The sequence below is a fragment of the Mercenaria mercenaria genome, chromosome 3 (genome assembly GCF_021730395.1).
Source record: "Mercenaria mercenaria strain notata chromosome 3, MADL_Memer_1, whole genome shotgun sequence".
Classification (NCBI taxonomy): Eukaryota; Metazoa; Mollusca; class Bivalvia; order Venerida; family Veneridae; genus Mercenaria; species Mercenaria mercenaria.
This window is the reverse complement of record NC_069363.1, coordinates 85278968-85302555: the sequence shown is the minus strand read 5'-3', so window position 1 is coordinate 85302555 and position 23588 is coordinate 85278968. Positions and strand designations below refer to the sequence as shown.

Below are 23588 nucleotides of genomic sequence, written 5' to 3'. Positions count from 1 at the left end.
TGTCAGAATGATTACCTTGATAAAATCTAGGCCAAGTTCGAAAATGGATTATCTGGGTTCAAAAACTAGGTCAAATCAAAGAAAAACCTTGTGTATGCGATAGAGGCTGTATTTTTCAATTGATCTTCATGAATTTTGATCAGAGTAATTACCTTGATAAAATCTAGGCCAAGTTTGAAAATGCATTATCTGGGGTCAAAAACTAGGTCACTAGGTCAAATCAAAGAAAAACCTTGTGTATGCGATAGAGGCTGTATTTTTCAACTGATCTTCATGAAATTTTGTCAGAATGATTGCCTTGATGAAATTAAGGTAAGGTTTGAATATGTGTCATCTGGGATCAAAAACTAGGTCGCTAGGACCAATCAAAGAAAAACGTTTTGTATGCGATAGAGGCTGTGTTTTTCAATTGAGGTTGATGAAATTTAGTCAGAATGATTGTCTTGATCAAATCTAGGTCAAGTTTGAATGTAGGTCATTTTGGCTCAAAAACTAGAAGAAAATACTTGTTTACACTTAGAGACCACATTTTTGGTCCAATCTTAATGAAAATTGGTCAGAATATTTGTTTCCATTAAATCACTAGGTCAAACATGTTTACACTGTTATGGTGTGTTTCTCAGGTGAGCGACCTAGGGCCATCTTGGCCCTCTTGTTATCTGTTTTATCTGGTAGAGTAAACGGCATGAGAATAAAAATGTTCCTATGAAAATATGTTTCTTTTAAAGTAAAGTTATATCAGTAAACAAATAACGGAAGTTACAGATTAGATTAAACTTGTTTGACACGGTTATTGATATTGGTTGAACACTGTTAGAATAGTCTCTTTGTAACAAAATATGACAATTTTTCCATCCTGTTAAAACTCTCAGTGATATTGATTACAATTATGCATTTAACCTTTACCCTGTAAAATTTCTAAAATGGACTTGTCTATCATTCAAATTAGGCAGTAAAATTTATTATTCCAAGAGGTGTTCACTGAATATTTCCTGACTGAATAGCGAACAGTGCATCTAGGTCTGCTCTGGTCACAGTGGAGGAATCTCTTGTCGTCAGCAGGCTAACATAATGATACATATGCTTTGAACTGAAGATCAATATCTCGGTTCTATTTTTGTCCCATTTTGTTTTCTTTTATTGCAAACCGTCCACAGTATACACCTTTCCATACTGATGCGCAACTACTGTGTCCGAGTATATAAAACTCAGATTGAAGACCAGTCTTAGACTCTAGTATCTGATTGGTTGATTCTGAGATTAGTCTTGAATTTGACCAATGACAAGGCTGAATTTTGAGACTGGACTCTGAACGTTTTTTATTAACTAAACTATTGGCCATCATTGGGCTTAATTAATATATGATGAAAATATCGCCTATACATGTTGCCATTGATTAAAAAAAAACGGTTGCCATGGATACATTAAATGATATATTGTCCAAAAGGGTTTTGTTTTCCATGGAAACATTTTTGTTTTAATTTAGGTGACTGTTCTAATAACCATGAACACGTGGTGTTGAAAGGGAGACATTAAACCGACTTTCTCTTAAAATAGTATCGATATGTAAGTCACCATCATTTATCTCAGGGTCAAATGTCAGTGTAATGCTAATCTTACAAATGAAAAAAAATATGATCAAAACGGTTAGGCCTTGAACTTGGTAGAAAGATTAGTTGTTCATCTACTAATGGTCAACGTCTCATACATAGTACATAGGTCTTGTAAAATGTTTTGATAACCTTGGCATTTAACAAAAATATTATTTCTTCTTGTTTATTTTCTAGGTAATCTTGTTGGCAAAGACAAAGACCACACAGAAAGTATAGATGACGGTTTTTTAAAATTTACAAGCGTGCAGCTAATATATAACTTGGATCGCAGTCGACTGATGTACCTTCGCTTGGTGTATTCTGAAATTGTTTATCGAAACTATTAACGTCATGCTATTCTCGATTAAATGGCACAGTAGAGTACAGTTTTGACAGAGCAAACCGGGTTTTACGTTTAGGCTTACATTGTTTCCCACAGTTTAAAAATGTAAATACTCTCATCTGACGAAATATATTTTATTATAATAATAAATGTATTGCAGACAATTCATGGAATGATTATTATTTCAAATTATATTATGCAGGTGTACACTTCTTTTTGCACAATATTACAGGATATAACTTATCATTACGGGGTACTTTACAAAGATTATTTATAAACTGAATCTAACAACCAGCATAAAGATTTCCAAGCTACAAAGGATTGCGTGTTATTCTTTGAAGTTCATGGAAATTCAGTTTAAGAATTTATATAAAAAACTTACGACATCGTTATTATTTAGACCAGGGATAGTTATTTTTGCCGCCTCATTAATGGCGTACTTTGCTTTCTTCGTACATCCGCTGCAATCAAGTTCATACCATATCATAGAATGGATAAAATCAAAACATGTAAGGAATTACATAAGACAGGATTCATTTCAGGCATTTTTCACGAAAAAAGATATTACAGTATAACAAAATCACACATAAACATAACATATTTTTCATTTTTAACAAATGAATAAGGCAAACAGTGAAAATTGCAGACTCGGTTTGATTGAGTCTGTTCATGAGCAGTAATGGAAAATGCAACACTGCCCACGCCCCCTAGCACCGGCTAAAGCAGTATTCAATCTTCAAATCTAAATGAGTTGAAATCAATGATCCCGAAGGACCAGAAAATATAACAACACTGAGATGAAGTCGGGGCGACTTTTTACGGCCGCCACACAGCACTTAACACCCGCTGTTGTGAAGTAAATAAAATCTGGAAAGTAGATCCCTCGGAAGCACCGAGAACAAGGCAAACAGTGAAAATTGCAGACTCGGTTTGATTGAGTCTGTGCATGAGCAGTAATGGAAAATGCAACACTGCCCACGCCCCCTAGCACCGGCTTAAGCAGTATTCAATCTTCAAATCTAAATGAGTTGAAATCAATGATCCCGAAGGACCAGAAAATATAACAACACTGAAGTCATGTTTTCTGTTACGAAAACCTAATCCATCCGTTATTACTCAGTTCAGTGTCATATGAAACCCATCCATCGCCGCCCACTTTTTAAAAATTAATGGATCCATTTTATTGTTATATGATAATAATGAACCATTTATATTTATAACATATTGTATCATACCAGATTTATATAGAGCCCTTTTCAGGACGCAAAGGCAGCCAGTCAGGGCATCAAGTTCATCCTCTACTAGCATCAAGTTCATCCTCTACTAGTACAGAAACAGAGCGATATGACTTTTAGATACTGGCCTGTCCGGCAAACTTAGCATAACACTTTGCGTAAAGACAGTCTGGTTCTTAAACGTGCCCGGTGTATAGCACCGATACACGCGAAGCCGTCTTTCGTGTGAAGAACCAGTACTGGCCTTATAGTTAGATGGAAGATACTCAATCGTGGGATTCGAGCCTCGGGCGCTGGATTGACAGTCAAGCGTGTTACCACTAGACCACCGGCAACCCATTTTCAACACTTTTCTACTAAATTAATTGCCATAACATTTATGATAACTATTACACTACATCCACTACTTTCTAACACAATTACTGACGTACTACTATTAGACACCACCGTCCTTAACCTTTATGATGCTGGACACAACTAATTCTGCCTTTGCGGCAAGTGTAGATCATGATCAGCCTGCACATCCGTGCAGTATGATCAAATCAAGATCTGCACTGTTCGCCATTCAGTCAATATCTTTTTAGTAAGCACCCCTTTTAACAGTCAATGGTTCTGTCCAAATTGAAAGATGAACAAGTTTATTATAGAAATTTAGCGGGGTAAGGGTTAATATAAGAAATATAACCTTATCACGCAGTAACAACCAACTCCAGATAATACAACAAACAGAAATGCAGTCACGGATATGCCGACGATTGTTCCAGTTTTCAAACCTGAATATGAAATAATAGATACAATATATGAAACATATAAAAATGACGTGAATGTTGTATTGAACTTGACATTGTCACTAACAATTTACATAAAAGGAAATCCAGCTTCTGTTTCTTCTAAGAACCACATGATTATGTTTTCCTCCCGTTCCTAAACGGTTGAGGAGGTTTGGGAAAATATTGAGCCGCCCTAAGTCAGTAGTTTTTATAAAAGTAGTCCCGAGTAATAAAATGTAATCTCAAAAAAGATGTTTATACAGAACACATACGTTTTATTGAAGATATTTCAAACTATACAATTATTGGTTTTTAGTGAGATCGTTCGGAAAAGGTGATACCGGCAGAGAGCCTAGCGACCGACCCTAAAGAGGCAACAATTGTTTTCTTATTAGCCATCATTCATAAAATGAACAAACAACGATTTGATTTTAAATTCTGATGGCTCCGCCTTAGAGTTATTTATCACATGACAGTGTTTTAGACCAATATAGAAAAGTCTATAAAATTAAACATGTAATTATAATATAGATGTATATATCTTTGACACACCGCATCAAAATCGATAACTCCCTACTTTTATTTAATGGAATTCCCGTCCTGGGTTCACTATCTGGTCCAAAACCTCCATCTTTTGTAATTCCTCTAACGGTAACTTCATATATCTGATCCTCTTCTAAGTCTTCCATTACAAGTCTTGCTTCACCTGACGCTGTTACAGTTTGTGCTGGATGTTAAATATTCAAACATATTAAGAATAACTATTTAATGTTATGACTAATTCATTTTAATATTTCATTTCCGCCACCATGTTAACTCGGTTTAAGGTCATCTGCTGTTATTCACATTCCTCATTTTTGTTACCTTCATACTATTAAATTTTAATAGCGCACAACTGTATTTCAGATTTGTTTGAAGTTCTTCGGAAGAACATGCTTTATTTGTTAGTAGTTTGTTAAACAATAAGTATATTATAAACATTTCATTGCTTACATTTGCGGTATTCATCACCAAGTTTGTTGTATCGAACATTATACATGGCTATGTAAGGTTCATCTGATTTACATGTCAGTTTATCCCACGTAACTACCAGAGAATTATCTTCCTGCCCTGCTGACACTGCCACATTGCGTGGTTCCCTCTTGGGTTCTGTTACATAAGATGGTTAACAAACCAATTAAATGCTGGCAACGAAAAATAAGGCTAATGGGAACAAAATACATAATAAATCAATTGTAAGCATAGAAGACAATTATGCAAAATGATAGCAGGCTCGCTTCGATGGCACCTGTTCATGAGGGTAATAAACGTGCAGGTAGTCATACAGCATCTTGCAATGGCTTAAGAGTGACTCTTAATCAGAAGTATTAAACAGACTCCATGATTCCAAGTCTAACACCAGTTCCTAACGACAGTGTAAACAGAATATAAATAATATTTTCCTATACAATATATTCTGTAGGCGAAATATTGTTTCATATTGTGTAAGTTTCTCTGTATTTCTTCTAAATATATATATATATATATATATATATATATATATATACCATATATATATAATATACATGTATTAGAAAAGCATTCCTTAACGGTCATTCTAAATTATACATGCATACTACTGTTTCGATCTTGCATTTTTTACAAATCAGTACTTTAAAATTATACTTTACTGATGTTTTTCATGTAGACACAATCTTGCCACTCTACACCACTGCTGCCTTGCTCTGTTAATACACTCACACCGTACAAGAAGTCTTGGGGTGACTTTGTTGGATCTATTTGTATAACAACTTCTCTTGTATTCCAAGGGAAACGCTTCCATTGAACTTCGTGGTCACTCTGTTAGAATCAGCAACTCATAAGTAAAGATAAAGGTAAGTTTCATTTACCGGCGAATATAATCAACATACAGTATGAGCCAAAACCTTAGTAGCAGATACATACCTGTGCTTACTTTACCACCTGGTAAAACTCTTTAAACATTTATTGCCAAGCAAGGAAACTATTAGTACCATTTTACACGTCTTTAGTGTGACGCGTTCAGGGATCGAACCGCTGACCTTCCACACTCCAAGTGGGCACTCCTCAATTGAGCCTTTTAGGAGGTTGTGTAGTGTTCCAGTATATATGCAAACAATTTTAAAATGCGTAAAATACTTCCAATTTACATATTCTGTATGAAAACAATACTGATGTATAGTATTTTAATTTACTGCCAACCAAACAAGAAACAATATACACGTTATAGATAATGTTTGAAGGTAAAATTTTATTTACCATCGCTTTGTGAAATAATTAACGAAAGCTATGTAGAATAGTAAGAATAGTTATACTTTACCCCAGCAATTTGCTGGTACTAATTCTTTGTCAACTGAGGCAAACGTGATTTGGTGTCTTGCCCAAGATTACACACCGCAATGGGAGGAGTAGCCAGGAATCGAACCCGGTGCCTTTACCGCCGTAGGAAATCGTCTTAGCCCTACCGTCCACACAATGTTTTCAGAAACGAAAACTTGTTACAGTTTATTTTGCCCACTTGGCTTAAAGAATGATAAAAACGCAATATTTTCAGAAACAGAGTTGAGTGTGAAATATTTTAACAAGGGCAAAGATTAGTAAGGAAAAGCCATCGCCAAAACCATGCAGCCCAATAGCGATACAACAGAAGAATTATTACCTTACAACCGCCGTTATGATTGCGACACCATGCTACAACGAAGCCATCAGCATTAATTCTCTCCACATTTGCCAAGCTGACATATAGTTGGTTCTCGTTGTTTGACTCCACAATGAACGTTGGCTGTGGTATGCCTTTTAAGAAAAAAAGATGAAAATATCAACAGCAGTTACTTCGACTATTCGTTTTGGATTCAGTCCTTTTTACTGCATCATTACTTATAATGTAAGATAAGAAAATCATGAGATTTACTTGATAAGAAATATCATCCACCTGGATGCATAGAAAATGTGAAAAGTGTTTCAAGCTCATTGGGTGTCATTATTTTCTGGCAGAAAATTAAAACAATGGAAATCGGTTATTTCAACATTAATTTTATATTCAAATTAACAGTGTTTACATTCAGTATAGAATACCCGAGTTTGCAGATGATATATACAATGTGGATCCTTGTTCAGATGTACCATTGATGTTTTCTGCCTTTATAGTGAAAGTATACGCCGTGTTACAAAGCAAGCCATTAACACAACCATATGTCAAATCTCCAGGCCAGTCCTCTTGGAAAGTTGGTCCGTTTCTTTGAACCGCAGTAAATGTTACATGCAGGCCTTTGATATCACCATTTTTATCCTCCTCCTTGAGAGGCTGAAAAGATGAAAATACACATCAGAAAATATACAGGATACAGATCGGCTCAAGCGGAAAATACATTCAACTCGCTCCTCGGAGGATGACCAAAACGAGTATCAAGGCGGCAGCTCAAAGTTTCAAACGTAAAAATCTCACCAATTATACCAAATAAGTTAATTAGCAGTAATTTTGTTTCTTTCTCTTTAGATTTTCAACCAAAGAAATCAGTAATTTTATGACGTTTACAATTGAATTGTGTGCATGAAAACTGTCAATTGAGTTTATGTCGAGTTATCACATTACGATATACTTCTTTTTGACAAGCATATTGTACATTATGAATTTATGTAGACTAACATTTTAACAACTTGTTAAATTCAGTCCTTGTGTTACACAGAAACGGACATTTAGAAAAAGTTAGTGAAATAAACATCCAACAAATCTAGAAACCTGATTCAAGTATAGAGCAATAATATAAAAGTTTTCATTTCCCCCTAAAAACACTTTGCGCTTAGGGCTTCTTTTAAAGGTTAACTAGTTTTTTTAATGATTTTTTTTTATTCATTTTACATACAATGAATGATTAAATCTAATTCACGTTGTATAGTTAAGGTTACTTCAAAATCAAACTTCGCAAATCTTCAACGGAAAGAAAATACAGATCAAGCATCAACAATATATAGAAGAGACAAAATTCCATTTATGCAAGAAAATCATCTCGCGGCACTCAAAATTATTGTTAATGACTGACTCAGAGACACGCGGAGCGGTCCTAAAATACGGATGCAGATCTATTGTGTAACCAGTATTATGTAATCTCTCGAAGTGACTCAAGAAATTCCGCTGAAGACATGACACTACATGTACTCCGAGTCAAGATAGTGTGGCATTAGAATGATTGCCTCGTTTAACACAGTAAAAACAGATAGAGTGTTTTCTGTCTGAGTTGATCAGTTTTTATTTGAAAATATAATCAATATACCGGTTTTAGATATTTAATAAATATGATACCATTATAAGCTGAAATTTTAGTGAGTAAATTCGTATTTACCTTGGTAACCAAGAAACATTGTTTTACGTTTTCACATTGTGTTAACTTAAAGTTTAAAGAATAATCATTATTTTAACAAACTCAGCTACATTCGTGTGGACATTTTTGTATTAAGATTTCAAAATTATATCACCTTCCAAAATATGCAAACACGCCTTATATTGCTATTTCCTTCGCATTCCATGCGATGCCAATGATAGCCACCTTTTGTAACCTTCGGACTGGTACTTGGCTCTGCAATATATATCATAGAATATATATAAACAAATCTTGTGAAATCAAGCAAAATGATTTTACACTCGATGTGAATGAGCCTGTTCATGAGAGGTAATGAAATGTTCAACGCCATTCACGCCATTTTGTTAAACCAGAAATTTCAGACACGGATAGATGGAATGAACTCCATGACCCCCAATGACGGAGAGACTTTCAAGTGAGAAGGCAAAACAATATACACCAAACGTTAGAATTATTGTCTTCAAAATGTATTTGTCGACGGAAAATGATTCAAGTTTTTAAATAGAGGCGTGATATAGACAAATTTTGTGCCCTCGTTATGTATTCAAAAAACTACAAAATTCAATTTTAACATTATCTAGGACAGCTGCCAATAATTAAAATAAATGTTTAAGAAAACATAAAATGACTAACTGTCCGAATATGTCAGAGCAACTATAGCCTTCGGATCGCTGAAAAACCCTGCTTGTTGGCCAGTAGGCTGTGTGCTTACGGTAAAAGTGTAGTACGTATGTGGATGTAGGTTGCAAAACGTTCTTCTTTGTGAAAGATTTTCTGTATCAGCTGTACTATTAATACGTAATTCCTGCCAATATAAAGATAGTTTGACCACACTTATTCACATTATAATACTACTCCGCATGTTGGGATAGATACCTTGAAAAAAGATGACTTAATACACTCTAAATGTCCGTGAAGACTGTCTATACTTATTTATATTCATTACGTTAACCTTGATTACGTTAGTATTAATGCAGCAGTTCTATTGCCCGTGAGACGCAGAAATGTTTTTCATAATTCTTCAAAAACTAATTTTGCCAAAATTACCTTACAATCATCGCATCTTGTCCGTTAAATGAAGTAGTAATATTATACAATTATTGTCAGTTGGTGAGGCTGATATGTAGATTTATCGGCTCTATAAAAGCGATATCGAACGAGGACGCAGCCCGAGGTTGATGTCGCTTTTATCAGATCGATAAATTCACATATTGACCGAACCTAAAAGACAACACTCTTTTTATTAGTAAATCCAGCCTAGTTATAAGTATAAAATAAAATAGAAATATCTGCAGCATTTGGTCATTTTTCGTAGTAAACTTTGTACGACGTTGCATTGTTTTGACGTCAAACTGTGATGACATCACGGCTGGAAGTCAATACCTGTTTTTGGCTCCGCCTTTTAGTAAATACCACTTTTTATCATTGATAATGTGACACTACATCTAGACCAATGGAAAGGATAATAAATAAAGGTTTAAAAATAAAAGATGATCTCAAGCACATTCTATGTTAGTTATATGCCGAGTAACCTTCATATAATATATAATATTATGACCGTAAAAATGTTATAAAAGGCTTAAAACTCTGCCAGAATATCGTTAAATAATATCATATTGTTTTTTGTTGCAAGGAAGTGCAAACATATGGGTTTATGTACAAAATAATGAATTAAATTTCAATTCTTACTCGGTTATCTCTCCATTTACTGGATACAATTACTCTGTGTTCTTTTCTGTATATATTAACTGTATTACTCCACACTATTTGAATGCAAGTGCTATTTAACACCTTACTTGAAAGGGCAACAACTGGATCTGGTTTCACTAAAAAGAAATCAAGCGATATACACACAATACAACATTACATAAGGTCATTCTAAGCGTAAGAGCAGAGGCGAGGCGTTGGCGCTGGTGCAACTGGGTATTTCTAACCATGAGATTGGAGGATGAGGCAGCATTTGTTCTGCCGTCCCCATCCTCACTCTCTCATATTTTTAGAAACGGATTATTTTCTCAAAAGAAAAATAAGCCAGTTTGAGAGAACATTTGGCCGTACTTATAAGACTTTAATGTGTTTCTATTATCAGTAAGGAGGGGAGCGTTTTTCTTTTAGTGTCAAATTTCAGGAAAAAGATCAATAGGTTTAGCTCCCTGACCCTCTCCCCAGCAAAATTTGAGATCGCTTAAGTGGTCACAACATTATCATTCTCGTAATTAGGAAATGTAAGTACAGTTTAATCTGATTTAGCAGCCACCTGCAACGGTCATTTGCCCTACCCTGCTAAATTTCTAAAATATACTGGCCCTTTCAGTGAAACACAAGGTTAAATAATTTCCAAAACACTATAAAACGATATAGAATATATATGAAAGAATATACTTGTAAGCTTTTACTATTGACATTATGTTTCTTTTGTATCACATATAATGCCCCCTCTACGTGTCCAGACCAACCCAGGCTTTTCATTTTTCACTCTCTTTCGCCCGAAACTTGTTGTTTTTTGTTTTATATAAAATATTTACAATTACATAGAAAATAAACGTTTTTTGTTTCGAACTAAGGCCTTTTTATCTTCGAAATGCAGATTTTGTCTCTTTTTATTTTAAGTGAAATATTTTCCTACGCAAAAAATGTCTTAAGTTAAATCGCTAGACAACGGAAGACAGTTTATAAAATTTAACCATTATAAATGTTATTTAATTTTGTTTTTATCTAAAAATGATTTGTCTAATTAACTAATATTATGCATATAACCTTTTTATGAAGTGCATAATTAAACAGATTAAGTAAATACATTTTTGTATAGTTTAGCTGTTAAATAAAGATTCACTTAAATTGTATATTAAGAAGGTATTAGTCCCTATTGTCATAAAAAAATCCCCGAGAATTTTATTACAACAGTTCATTAGCTAATATGATTATATTTTAGTTGTAATAGTAATCATGTTATTTTTTGTAAGATGTGATGGGGGATGGATCCCGACCCCCGCATCCATGACGGGGACAATAAATGGGTTACCTCGGTAGCCTAAATTAAAAAAAAAAATACTGGCCCATGATTAAATTTGAGCAGTACTGCCTATTATTCACGGGTGTTCACTGAAAATTTATTGATTGGACAGCGAACAGTGCAGACCAAGGATGTGCAGACTGATCTTGTTCTGAACTGGTAGCAAAGGCAGAATCACTTGTTGTCAGCAGGCTAAAGGTTAAGAAGCCAGTTGGTTTACTTCCCAGTTTGACATGCTCTTTTAATTTCGACTTGTCTTAATTTCACAGATTTGCAATCAGTTATCATACTTAACCTCTAATATTAACTTTGAAGCAAAACAAAATAATTGAGCCGTGCCATGGGAAAACCAACATAGTGGCTTTTGCGCAGTCTGGTCAGGATCCATGCTGTTCGCTTTCAAAGCCTATAGCAATTAGAGAAACCGTTAGCGAACAGCATGGATCCTGACCAGACTGCGCGGATGCTGGTCGCAAAGCCGCTATGTTGGTTTTCTCAGGGCACGGCTCATATAGAGCTATCGGATCACACTATAGCGAACAGTTTCCAAATACGATATACGCGATTCAGTCAGGAAAAAAAAACTGCATGTTTTCTACAAAGCATAGCGGACATCATTTAAGAAATGTACATTGACCTGACATCACATACCTATCTTCGAAGTGTCTATTTGGAAATCTGATACGACACTAACTTCACACGGCTGGGTTAAGGTAAGTCTTATCTGCATTTTTTTCATAATGAAATGAGAGGTATCCCAGTAACAGTAACCATATCTTGTGTTGAGATTCGAACATTCCTTCCATGATGAATCATTCTGCATTCTCCTGAAATTCAGTCACTGCCAAAATTTTATCACTACACAAAAAGTCGAAATGTGCATACTGCATTTTACTTTTACTAGTTTTGCAAAATTGGTCGGATATTAGTAATACAATAATATATAAATTTATCCTTTCTCTTTTTGGCAGTACTAAATAGCTCTCATATTTCAATATATCAGGGTAAATTTAGCCCGGTTTAAAAAATTGGCACTCAAACGTATTTGACATTGACCAAAATTCGTGCATCCATCCCGCCTTTTTATGTAGATGTAGGTATTTCCAATTTCTGTCAGAGTTTATGAGTGATAAGAGATAAGCCTCTGACTGCATACAGATATCTCTTTTAACAGTTTTATGTTAATAATCGCGGAAAATAAATTTTCGTTGATTTCATGGTTGAGTGAATTCACGAAAGGAAGTTATATCCTTACAGGCAAATAATCGCCCTCACTGCCGCCCCCCCCACCCCACTCATTTTATTTACAAAAACGTACGAATTTAAATCCCAACAAAATAGTCGTTTTTACCGACACCACGAAAGTTCACATTCATGATATTAGATGCGTTTACAACACTGATGTAAATAAAGACATTTATTAATTTAACTATGGCAAAGTTGAAAGTCTGAATTTAAATGGAATCGATTTTGAAAAATCAATAAAAACTTGAGACAGAACTAGAGACTTTATCAGACATTGCTATGGCAAAGTTTAAAGTCTAATGGTATAACAATTTTGCAAACATCTGTGCTTCAGGCAGAACCAGGGGAATACCAAAAATTTCAATGGCAAAATTTAAAGTTTGTAACTTAAATGGTAACGATTTTGCAAAAGTCTATTCTTGGGACAGAACTAGGGTAATACCAGAATTTTCAATGGCAAAGTAAATTTAAAGTTTAATGGTAACGATTTTGCAAAAGTCTATTCTTGGGACAGAACTAGGGACAATATCAGGAGTTCTAATGACAAAGTTTATCGTCTAATGGAAACGATTTTGAAAAAAAAATCTATACTTCTGGCATTAGCAGGAATTTCAATGGTAAAGTTTAAAGTCTAATTGAAATGATTTTGCAAAAAATCTATACTTGAGAAAGAAATAGGGACAATATCAGGAATGGTTATGGTAAAGTTTAAAGTCTAATCGAGACGATTTTGCAAAAGACTATAATTGAGACTAACTATGGACAATATCAGGAATTGCTACAGCAAAGTCTAAAATCTAATGGAAGCGATTTTGCAAACATCTATACTTGAGATAGAGACAAGAATATGTCTCACACTATTATCTAATTATCTACATTTACTGTATTCTGTAATTCACAAATATTAATATAAAGTAAACAGAAAGTATATCTACCATTGCAGTGCCACCTCTGGTTCTTTAAATGGTCCATAAATTTTCCCGTAGTTCCAAGAACAGTTCATCGAGTTGTAATTCTCGACAAGGCAACTGAAGTTATGCACCTTCTCGGGTAACGCTAGCAACAGTACAAAACCATCGTGAAAATTGCATTTATGAAAAACACTGGAGCAATTGGCATTTTAATATCACGAGGTTAGATTTACGATAATTAGCATTAAATACATGGTTAGTGAACTCACAAAAGATGAACCACTCTTAAAGATATCAAATGGCTATCTTTCACTAAAACATTTCATAGAAAATCTTCATGAAATATTTTTTTTAACTTATTGAATATATAAATTAATTGTATATAAAGAGCTACATTCATAATTAAATGTCATGCAGTAACAGCTGATTATTTAAAAACACTTCAAGTTGTTTAGTTGTAGTACACATTTTTACTGTGTTCAACCATACATGTATACAACGTGTACTGTTTTCAACCTAATGCATAGATCTGCCGAAACATCTTATCTTTTTACAGATTTTATTTACGTAGTATTTGTTCATACTTTCAAAGCTGAAATTGGGGTCTAATTTAAATTATTTATAATTGCATTATCCATAAATATCTAAAAGTACTTAAGGAGCATGTGCTAAGCTTATGCTATCTTTAAGAAATTGAAATGTTAAATTTACTTTTAGTAAATGTTAACAAAACGTGCTGCAGAATATAAAGACTTAAGGGAGTGGACCTGTAATGAGAATCGCCAAATGAGCCCCACAATGAGAAAACCAACATAGTGCATTTGCGACCAGCATTAATCCAGACCAGCCTGTCTCTCCTCACAGTCTTGTCAGGATCCATGCAGTTCGCTAACGGTGTCTCTAATTGTAATAGGCTTTGAAAGCTAACAGCATGGATCCTCACCAGACTGCGCGGATGCGCAGGCTGGTCTGACTCCATGCTGGTCGCAAATGCACTATGTTTGTTTTCTCATGGCGTGGCTCAAATTATTAAAGTAAACATACTGATGACTCTTTGGTTATGACGTCATTAAACCTATTCCGTAGTTCTGATAATGTAACAAGTTTAGAATACCATTCAACATTTTTTTCAATGAAATATACTACAGTCATGCCTAAATTTGAAACGTTGCTTACATAAAAGGCCATCTGTAAAAAAATCACCTTGTTCTTATTATAGTAACAAAACAAATACATATAGGACGCTTTTTTTCAATTCAGTTAGTTTGATGAAATATAATTCGATCATTTAAGTCAAAAACACGACAAGTAGTAGTCATTGTTCAACTTTTGCATAGTGAAGCTAAATACTTAAAGAAAGCGCACAAGCCCATTAGTCTACTTAAGAGCTGCATGTGTCTATTATTTAGAATGTGCTTTTTGTTAACATCCCTTTAAATACGAAAAACACAGCTACCTTGGTATCAATTGCTCTACGAATATGTATTCTAAGATAAACAGATAGCTGAAATACCTAATAAATGAATTGCTAGAAAATATAAAAAATACAACAGAATAAAAACATTGAAACATCAAGCAAAAATAAAAAAAAAAGATACTAGCACTGATATAACATTCATGACATTTGAAACAAATATAAGAATAACAACAAACAAAAATCAAAGCAGTGAGACGTCTGGTGGGGTTGGTGGAGGAAGATTTTGGTAAATATAGTCAGCTATTGTGTACCTCAATGTCATTCATTTATAGCTAGGACAAAGCAGAGAATACCTCAATTTACATTTTGCTTTTGAGAATGTTACAAGAAACAGTTTGCATGCAAATCAAAAACAAAATTTCGCTGAGAAATATTAACGTTCACAGCCTTTACTTTATAAATATCTCACTTATAATTGTGCATTTCATAATATACTCCTGATCGATCTATTTGGAACAAAGCAGATGCCAAACTATTAAAGAACATGCATGTATGAGAAACAAATAGAAATTTGACTCAATTCTAAAATGAACTCTGCGTGACCTCACAACGAATAAACGAATAAAATCATAAACAATCTTTAAAAAACATATGTATATGATAAATTCATTCAAACGGAAAACATTGTGATGAAAACTTTGGTAACTTTAAGATCTATGCTTCGCTTGATGATATGTTGACACTGCAGAATCTTGTGTTTTTACAGTGAATCAAAATCTGTTTACCTTTATACCTGCTTTATGTCTTTCCTACAATCATGTATTATTTTCATCTTGATCCGTCTTCAACTGAAAAACTGAGGTGGAAACAATGAAGCGTGCATGGAGACATAACTTACTGTGCTTGGAAAACAAGGAATTGTATTACAGCTAGGTGGTGCTACAAGTTAGGGGAAACTCATTTCTGACTGGATTTTACAGGTTTAAAAAGGAACCGTGGAGTTTGTGTCAAAGGCTTTACTGTTAAGACAGTTGTAATATTATACACACGGAAAACAGTGCTGCGTAGAAAAAAATACAACTGTATGTAAATATATAAAGCAGTGTATTTACACATAATATACACACTTAGTTAACTTAGTTACTCACGGTATACATTCAGTGTCGAAGCTAAAAGTATGTCACAGTCGCCGTGAACCAAACTACAACACACAAGTAACTTATCATCTTTATTTGTCACATTATACAGTGTAAGCTCAGATGTGTGTTGATTGATTAACTTCAAGTCTGTATCCCCTTCAACTTCGCGTAATATAATCGGTTGTATTTGTTTCAGTTGAGACATCTTGTCAGCCGCGGACGAACACCTGAATGTGACATCGGCACCAGCGCAAACAGCAGGATCTAGTGGAGTGATGTTAAACTCCTGTGCACACACTGTAAAGTATTTACTTTAGTCGTTAAAATATACACATGAGTAACGTTCTCTCTTAACTTTTATGGAAGCTTGGATACGAAATAAGGATTTTAAGACTGACTTCAGGAAATAAGATGACACAAAAGTGTCTTAAAAGCGACTTGATGAAATTCAAAAGCCTGGTCTAAATTTATCAAAAAGGTATATCGTAAATACAGATATTTCAAAATATTACGGGTGCAAAATGATAACGAAACACAATTGTATATAGAAAATGATTACTGTTTCATGTTTGGAACGGGTATCGGGAAACCAAAATGCCCGTACTGATATATTATCTCTTACGCATTGTCACTCATGTAAAAGTTTCGAGAGAAGAAAAAAAAAACTATAGATAATTGGCGATGCGTCAATGTATTCACGATCAATAAATAGTTTCAAATAAGAGTGCAACATAAAAATATACTATTGGTATATATTGGTACAACAGAAACAGGGGCTACTATTTAAAAATTAATTTCAAATTCACAAGACATATGCACGTTGTAGAATTACAGCACGAGTGTTTAATAAATGCTGAACAGAGTGAAAGACAACACTATTTCTCTTAACCAACTTCGTATGAACCACACTTATTCAAAACAAATACAAACATAATATTAATTTCCAACGTTTGAAAATTCAAATGATAATTCTGAAACAGTATCTTTTCTAATGAATACCGTTAACATTGTTTTTTGAACTTCTTATGGTATTATTTTGAACTATGTGTGCTAGTGCGCATGTCTGTAATGTCTTTTGATGTCAGATACTCATTTCATATCAAAATTGGTAGCGTGAATCAAGATTTATCTGGACGAATAGATTAAAAACCACGGAGTCGGTCATTATCATCTATGCTGTACTAAATTAACTATGCTCAAGACTATCACAAAAAGGAGCAAAAACATTTTAGGATATGACTATCAAAAGCACATCAAGAGCTTTACAAACACTTGTGTTATCAATTTAAAGTATGGTAAATAGAGCGGGTACCTATCTTGTATGAGAAAAAAGTCAAAAGAGCGTCCAAGTCAACGGGATCAGTGGATACTTAAAAACCTTCTTCGTCGGATTGGTTTTATATTCACCTCTATCTTTATAATCAACATCTTATGGTATAATACCCACTTTTTAATTTGCAGGTAAATGAACAAATCCCCGATAACATTGTACATAAATTATCAATAATCATTTCAGGACATGAATTGGGGCCTCCATGGCCGAGTGATTAAAATCTCTGACTTCAAATCACTTGCCCCTCACCTATTCCTCCAACATCAAAACTGGAAAGTCGCCATATGACCTATAATTGTGTTGGTGCGACGTTAAACCCAACAAAAAAGGACACGAGTTACTCAAGTCGATAAAACAAGATCATATAATATTAATTTGCGGTTGCAATGGGAAGCGTCTTGAGAATATTATCAAACTGTAGAACATTTCTAAATTGAAATATCGTGGGACAATGCAGAGATCAGGTTGTCTATTACAACTAATTAGTACTGTCAAAACACGTTTTACATGTTTATCGCGTAAGGCGAAATACTGTGTTAGTTCGTTCGTTTTTTATGATATTTAATGTCAACAAAATTGTGCCACTGTTTCTCAAAATATGATAAACCCTACGAAGCGTAATTCTTGGCACATACGCCATTGAAGAAATATAGATTGTTTTGACTAAGCTTAACGTACACCGATTTAAATAAAAAGCAATAATACATATGCGAAAAATATCACCTTTTCTATATTAATATGCATTATTTCTACCAGTAAATAAGTGTCTATGTATGTAAACACATTTCACACAAACAAGAAATCACTATAGCTTTGGTGCTATATTAAAACTACGCTTAGCTCAGTAGGTAGAGCGTTGGTCTACGGATAGCGGGGTTGTGAGTTCGATCCTCAGGCGGGGCGTATGTTCTCCGTGACGATTTGATAAACGACATTGTGTCTGAAATCATTAGTCCTGCATCTCTGATTCATTTGGGTAAGTTGGCAGTTACTTGTGGAGAACATGTTTGTACTGATACAGAATCCAGGAACACTTGTTAGGTTAACTGTCCGCCGTTACATGACTGAAATACTGTTGAAAAACGGCGTTAAACCAAAACAAACAAAACGAGTGATAAATTTTGAAACAATCATCCCTAGATAAGTTGTGAAGGAAATGGACTATGGAGTCACCGAAATCGATACAATTAGTCGTTTACACAATAGGAATTGAACTATAATTAGAAATCCACTTACCGCAGAGAGACAAAGTGCAGCACAGAGCAATATAGAAATGCAACATCAGTACCCTATCTTCTACCTCTGTCGTCTTACTTGTCAGCATCTTAGAGTCTGACAGCTCATACCCTGCACATTACCGAATGCTTTTTAAATTTCATGACTGTTTGTGGAGATGCTGAAAATAAATAAGAAGTCTCATTATGTAAATTTTAATTAATGGACCAGTTTTGAAATAGTTTTCTATGTTGTTAGACTGTCAGTGTTGTGAGCGAATACATAATTTAAGAAGAAAAGTAATCCTTATAAAATATTTTAATCATATGCAATGTGTGTCATTGGAATAGCTATAGTTTACCTACTGCTTACCTTTGTAGCATAGCCTAGTAAAAGATAGCTTATCTTAACAAAGGAGACAAGAGTATAACTTGAAGGTATACTGGATCCAACTTCATATTTTAAAATATGAATAATTACTGTGTGGTATCTATATAAATGTTTGCATGTAGGCAGTACCGTCTGTTAGGAATGTACATTGTATACATCAAATTTATAGCTAATCACAACATATATGATTGTGTTTTATCACTAAATCTGCGTTTTTAACAACTGATTGCTGTACATCAGATTTAGTTTTGAATGTAACTTAACAAACACAGTAAGTGTATTTGTTGTTGTTGTGTTTAGCGCCGCATCGACACAATTGTTGGTCATATGGCGACTTTCAAGCTTTGATGATGGAGGAAGACCACAAATACCCCTCCGTGCATTATTTCATCGGGAGCAGGCACCTGGATAGAACCACAACCTTCTGTAAACCAGCTGGATGGCTTCCTCACATCAAGAATTCAACGCCCCGAGTGAGGCTCGAACCAACATCGATGAGAGGCAAGTGATTTGATGTCAGCGACCTTAACTACATGGCCACGAAGGCTCTCACCGTAAGTTTATTTATATATAATCAAGTGACATTCATTTAATAAGGATTTTCTAGATTTAAAGGAAAATATTGTGGTGAAAGATGCGCATTAGATATCTGTTAAAGAGGAAAATGGTCCTTACCTGATAGAAAAAAGCATAGCTCATATTGAAAGCAAAATGTGCTACCTTAACAGAGAAAATAACAAAATAAACATATCTGCATAAAGACGATAAGTCACTATCGGTTGAGTTCAATACTACAAGCGTCTATGTTTGAGAGAAGTACCAAATAAACTTCAAGTCAATTATCAAATTTCCTAAAATATTTTTTCTGAATAATTTAAGTGGAGTGACAACAAACCATTGCTAGTCTTGCATTTTAAAATAGTGATGTAGAAATAGGTTAGCTGAAAATTTGTATATAATTTGCTGTCCTTGCTTATATTTTGTTTTTACTCACAAATATCTTACATCTGAAATTCCATGTTTTACATCCGAAGACAGAATTAAATTATTTTTATCCTAACACTTGTCATTCTTTCTCAAAGCTATAACTGTAAAAGCCAATCCCCACCATTGATATGGTACATGTATCCATGATAATCTCGTGACATCACACGCTTTGCATGGATAAACACAGGGAGTCTGGAAGATAATTCAATGAACAAAATGTAAACAATTTAAATTTATAGTTTTTGTCTTGTCATGAAACGGAGACCAGAAAATCTCTAAAGACTCATTTCAACATATATTTGACTTTACTATCAAAATTACTCCAAGCAAATGGTGTTATACAAAGGATAGGGAGGGAACAATCCTGCAGTCACTGATAAACTTACAATGTATAATGTTCAATAAAAAAAAAACAAGATCAATACCTGCTTAATGACAAGCCGAATGCAGCCTTATAAACAAAGTGTTGCTCCTTAATTCCCACAGTAAATCATGGCGTGCAGTTCAGCTAAGCAAACAAAATGTTATAATCAGTAACGGACAAAAATGTCGGGGTCTATCTTAAGTTATTTGATATGAACGATAAAAGGATGCGTCAAGATGCAGTTATCAATTTAAGTTTTAATGTTAATACTTTGAAGGAAGTAAGCATAAAACATACAAAACAATTCTTAAATATGAGTGCATCGCTGTATTATTTTCACCCCTACGAAGGAGGAGGAATATACTATTGGCGTTTTCCGTCCGTCCGTCCGTTCGTCCGCCTTTCCGTCATTCCGGATACATTATTTGGAGAATGTTATATAATAACATGATGAGAATGTTAACATAATGCACGTTTCAGGCAGACCTTTTCCTTTCGTCCGTCCGAGCCTGATTTAGGGCCAATAAATCAAGGTAGAAATCTTAACTGATATAGGAAATACGGTCCTCTACGAGGTTTAGTGAGATTACGTGCGTAACACCAAACTCACAATAGCGGTCACCTCCCCTAGCGCTACTGTTTATTGCAAGTGGAGACCACTGCGGAGTATGGAGGAACAACAGGAGTAATGGTTATTAGACTTAGTACATATATGACATATAATACTACATATATTACATATTATACGTATATAATAGTAGTTTTATTCGGTCTGTCCTTTTGTGAATCGGGTACCATTATCTAAAACAATGCTTACAGTATTTCAGTAAAAAGTGATAGAAGTATTGACTGCTAAAGGGGAATACTGTCCTGCAAGTTTCAGTGAGACTGCTTGAGGAACATAGAGTTACGAGGTTTGAAGAGGCTGACGTCCTTGCGTTTCCTTTTTCAAGGGTATTTATATTTCTTTGACAGCTTTAAGTACTAAATGTACATTTGTACTTCTTATTAATTTTTGTCGTAGAAAACAAAGTGATATGAAAAATACATACAAGACTGTGGGATAAATCTTTTTGAGAACTCACCTTGGTACGAAATTGTAATATGTATTCAATCCTGAATTTAGGGAAAATATAACTATGTAAATGCTATTAAAAGTGATGATGGCTCCTATGTTATATGTGTCACCGTGTATGCAATTAATTTGTGTGAGGAGGTATATCATTCCATTGTTTCGTAAAGAGTTCAATATAACTTCAGAAGGCACATCCCAGTCGTTTATTTTTCTTTCAATCTATGTCAAGTACGCCCTTTTAATTTCAATTTCTATCCTCAAAGAAGAATTGAATGATTAGTTTTGGCGTTGCCTGTGTGTCCGTGCGTCTATTCATGCGTCCCTACATCCGCTGTCATATCTTAGTACCCGTAGGTCAGATTTATTTGATATTTGTTTATTGCGTTTGTATCTAGCAAGGGATATTACTCTGTAATTGTTTAAGAAATCGAATCATTATGGTCAGATTTATGTCTCTGTGAAGTTGCAGAATAGCAGAATAACTCCAGCAGAATAAAGAATAGCAGAATAACTCCAGCAGAACAGCAGAATAGCAGAATAACTCTAGCAGAATAGCAGACTAACAGAATAGCAGAATAACTCCAGCAGAATAGCAGAATAACTCCAGCAGAATAGCAGAATAGGAGAATATCTCCAGTAGAATAGCAGAATAACTCCAGCAGAACTGCGGAATTTTTTTTTCATTTTACCTCGCATCTGTATGACAATTGAAATAAGCCTAATACTATTTTTGCGATAAGCATGTAACCACAATTTGTTAGAAAACCATTTTTGTCAGTTATAAAAACAAAGTTAAGACCGACTTTAAACGTTATACGTCTCGCATATTACCTCGTACAATAAACAATAATTTATTGCCTAAACAAGAAGAATAGCAGAATAACTCCAGCAGAATAGCAGAATAACTCTAGCAGAATAACTCCAACAGAATAGCAGAATAGCGGAATAACTCCAGCAGAATAGCAGAATAGCTCCAGCAGAATAGCAGAACAACTCCAGCAGAATAGCAGAATAGCAGAACAACATTAAAAAGACAAAAATGCTAAATGATTTTTTTAACTCCAGCAGAATAACTCCAGCAGAATAGCAGAATAACTTTTTCTTTTCATTTGACCTCGCATCTATATGACAATTAAAATTAGCCTAAGACTATTTTTGCGATAAACATGTAACCACAATTTGTTAGAAAACCATCTTTGTCAGTTAAAAAACAACTTTAAGACTGACTTTAAACATTATACGTCTCGCATATTACCTCGTACAATTAACACTAATTTATTGCCTAAGCAAGAAGAATAGTAGAATAACTCCAGCAGAATAGCAGAATAACTCTAGCAGAATAGCAGAATAACTCCAACAGAATAGCGGAATAACTCCAGCAGAATAGCAGAATAGCTCCAGCAGAATAGCAGAACAACTCCAGCAGAATAGCAGAATAGCAGAACAACATTAAAAAGACAAAAATGCTAAATGATTTTTTAACTCCAGTAGAATACCTCCAGCAGAATAGCAGAATAACTTTTTTTTTTCATTTTATCTGTATGACAATTAAAATTAGGCTAAGACTATATTTGCAGTAAGCATGTTACCATTATATTCTGTTAGAAATACATTTTTGTCAGTTAAAACAGCACTTTTAAACATTATACATCTCGCATATTACCTCGTACAATTAACATTAGCATAAGACTCTTTTTGCGACACACATGTTACCATTACTGCTTTAATGACTTTTATTAAATCATTTTAATCTGTTGAAAGAACAACTTCAGCAGAACAGTAGACAGAATAGCAAAACATTTAGCATTTTTGTCTGCTATTCTGCTGGAGTTATTCTGCTATTCTGCTAATATTCTGCTGGAGTTATTCTGCTATTCTTCTAGCTTAGGCTAACGTTAATTGTGCTAGGTAATATGCGAGACGTATAATGTTTTAAGTCGGTCTTAAAGTTGTTCTTTTAACTGACAAAAATGGGTTTTTAACAAATTAGGGTAACATGTTTACCGCAAAAAATAGTGTTAGGCTAATTTTAATTGTCATACAGATGCGAGGTAAAATGAAAAAAAAATCATTTAGCATTTTCGTATTTTTAATGTTGTTCTGCTATTCTGCTGGAGTTTTTGTGCTATTCTGCTATTCTGCTGGAGTTATTCTGCTATTCTGCAGTTCTGCTGGAGTTATTC

General features: G+C 34.3%; 1 protein-coding gene across 1 annotated transcript in view; it reads right to left on the bottom strand.

The window, feature by feature from the left end:
- Positions 1-20484, bottom strand: part of LOC123524197 (interleukin-6 receptor subunit beta-like) — a 28263-nt gene extending 7779 nt beyond the window's left edge. The window contains exons 1-16 of the mRNA XM_053539805.1: positions 20392-20484; positions 18611-18770; positions 16051-16338; positions 13510-13630; positions 11981-12156; positions 10006-10142; positions 8950-9121; positions 8432-8532; positions 7034-7262; positions 6618-6751; positions 5611-5779; positions 4934-5089; positions 4518-4667; positions 3856-3943; positions 2318-2396; positions 1852-1913 (exon numbers count right to left, since the gene is read on the bottom strand). Coding sequence (XP_053395780.1) covers positions 1852-1913; positions 2318-2396; positions 3856-3943; positions 4518-4667; positions 4934-5089; positions 5611-5779; positions 6618-6751; positions 7034-7262; positions 8432-8532; positions 8950-9121; positions 10006-10142; positions 11981-12156; positions 13510-13630; positions 16051-16338; positions 18611-18698 — 2150 coding nt within the window. The 5' untranslated portion in view covers positions 18699-18770; positions 20392-20484. The remainder of the gene's footprint in view (positions 1-1851; positions 1914-2317; positions 2397-3855; positions 3944-4517; positions 4668-4933; positions 5090-5610; positions 5780-6617; positions 6752-7033; positions 7263-8431; positions 8533-8949; positions 9122-10005; positions 10143-11980; positions 12157-13509; positions 13631-16050; positions 16339-18610; positions 18771-20391) is intronic.
- Between the last annotated feature and the right edge of the window lie 3104 nt (positions 20485-23588).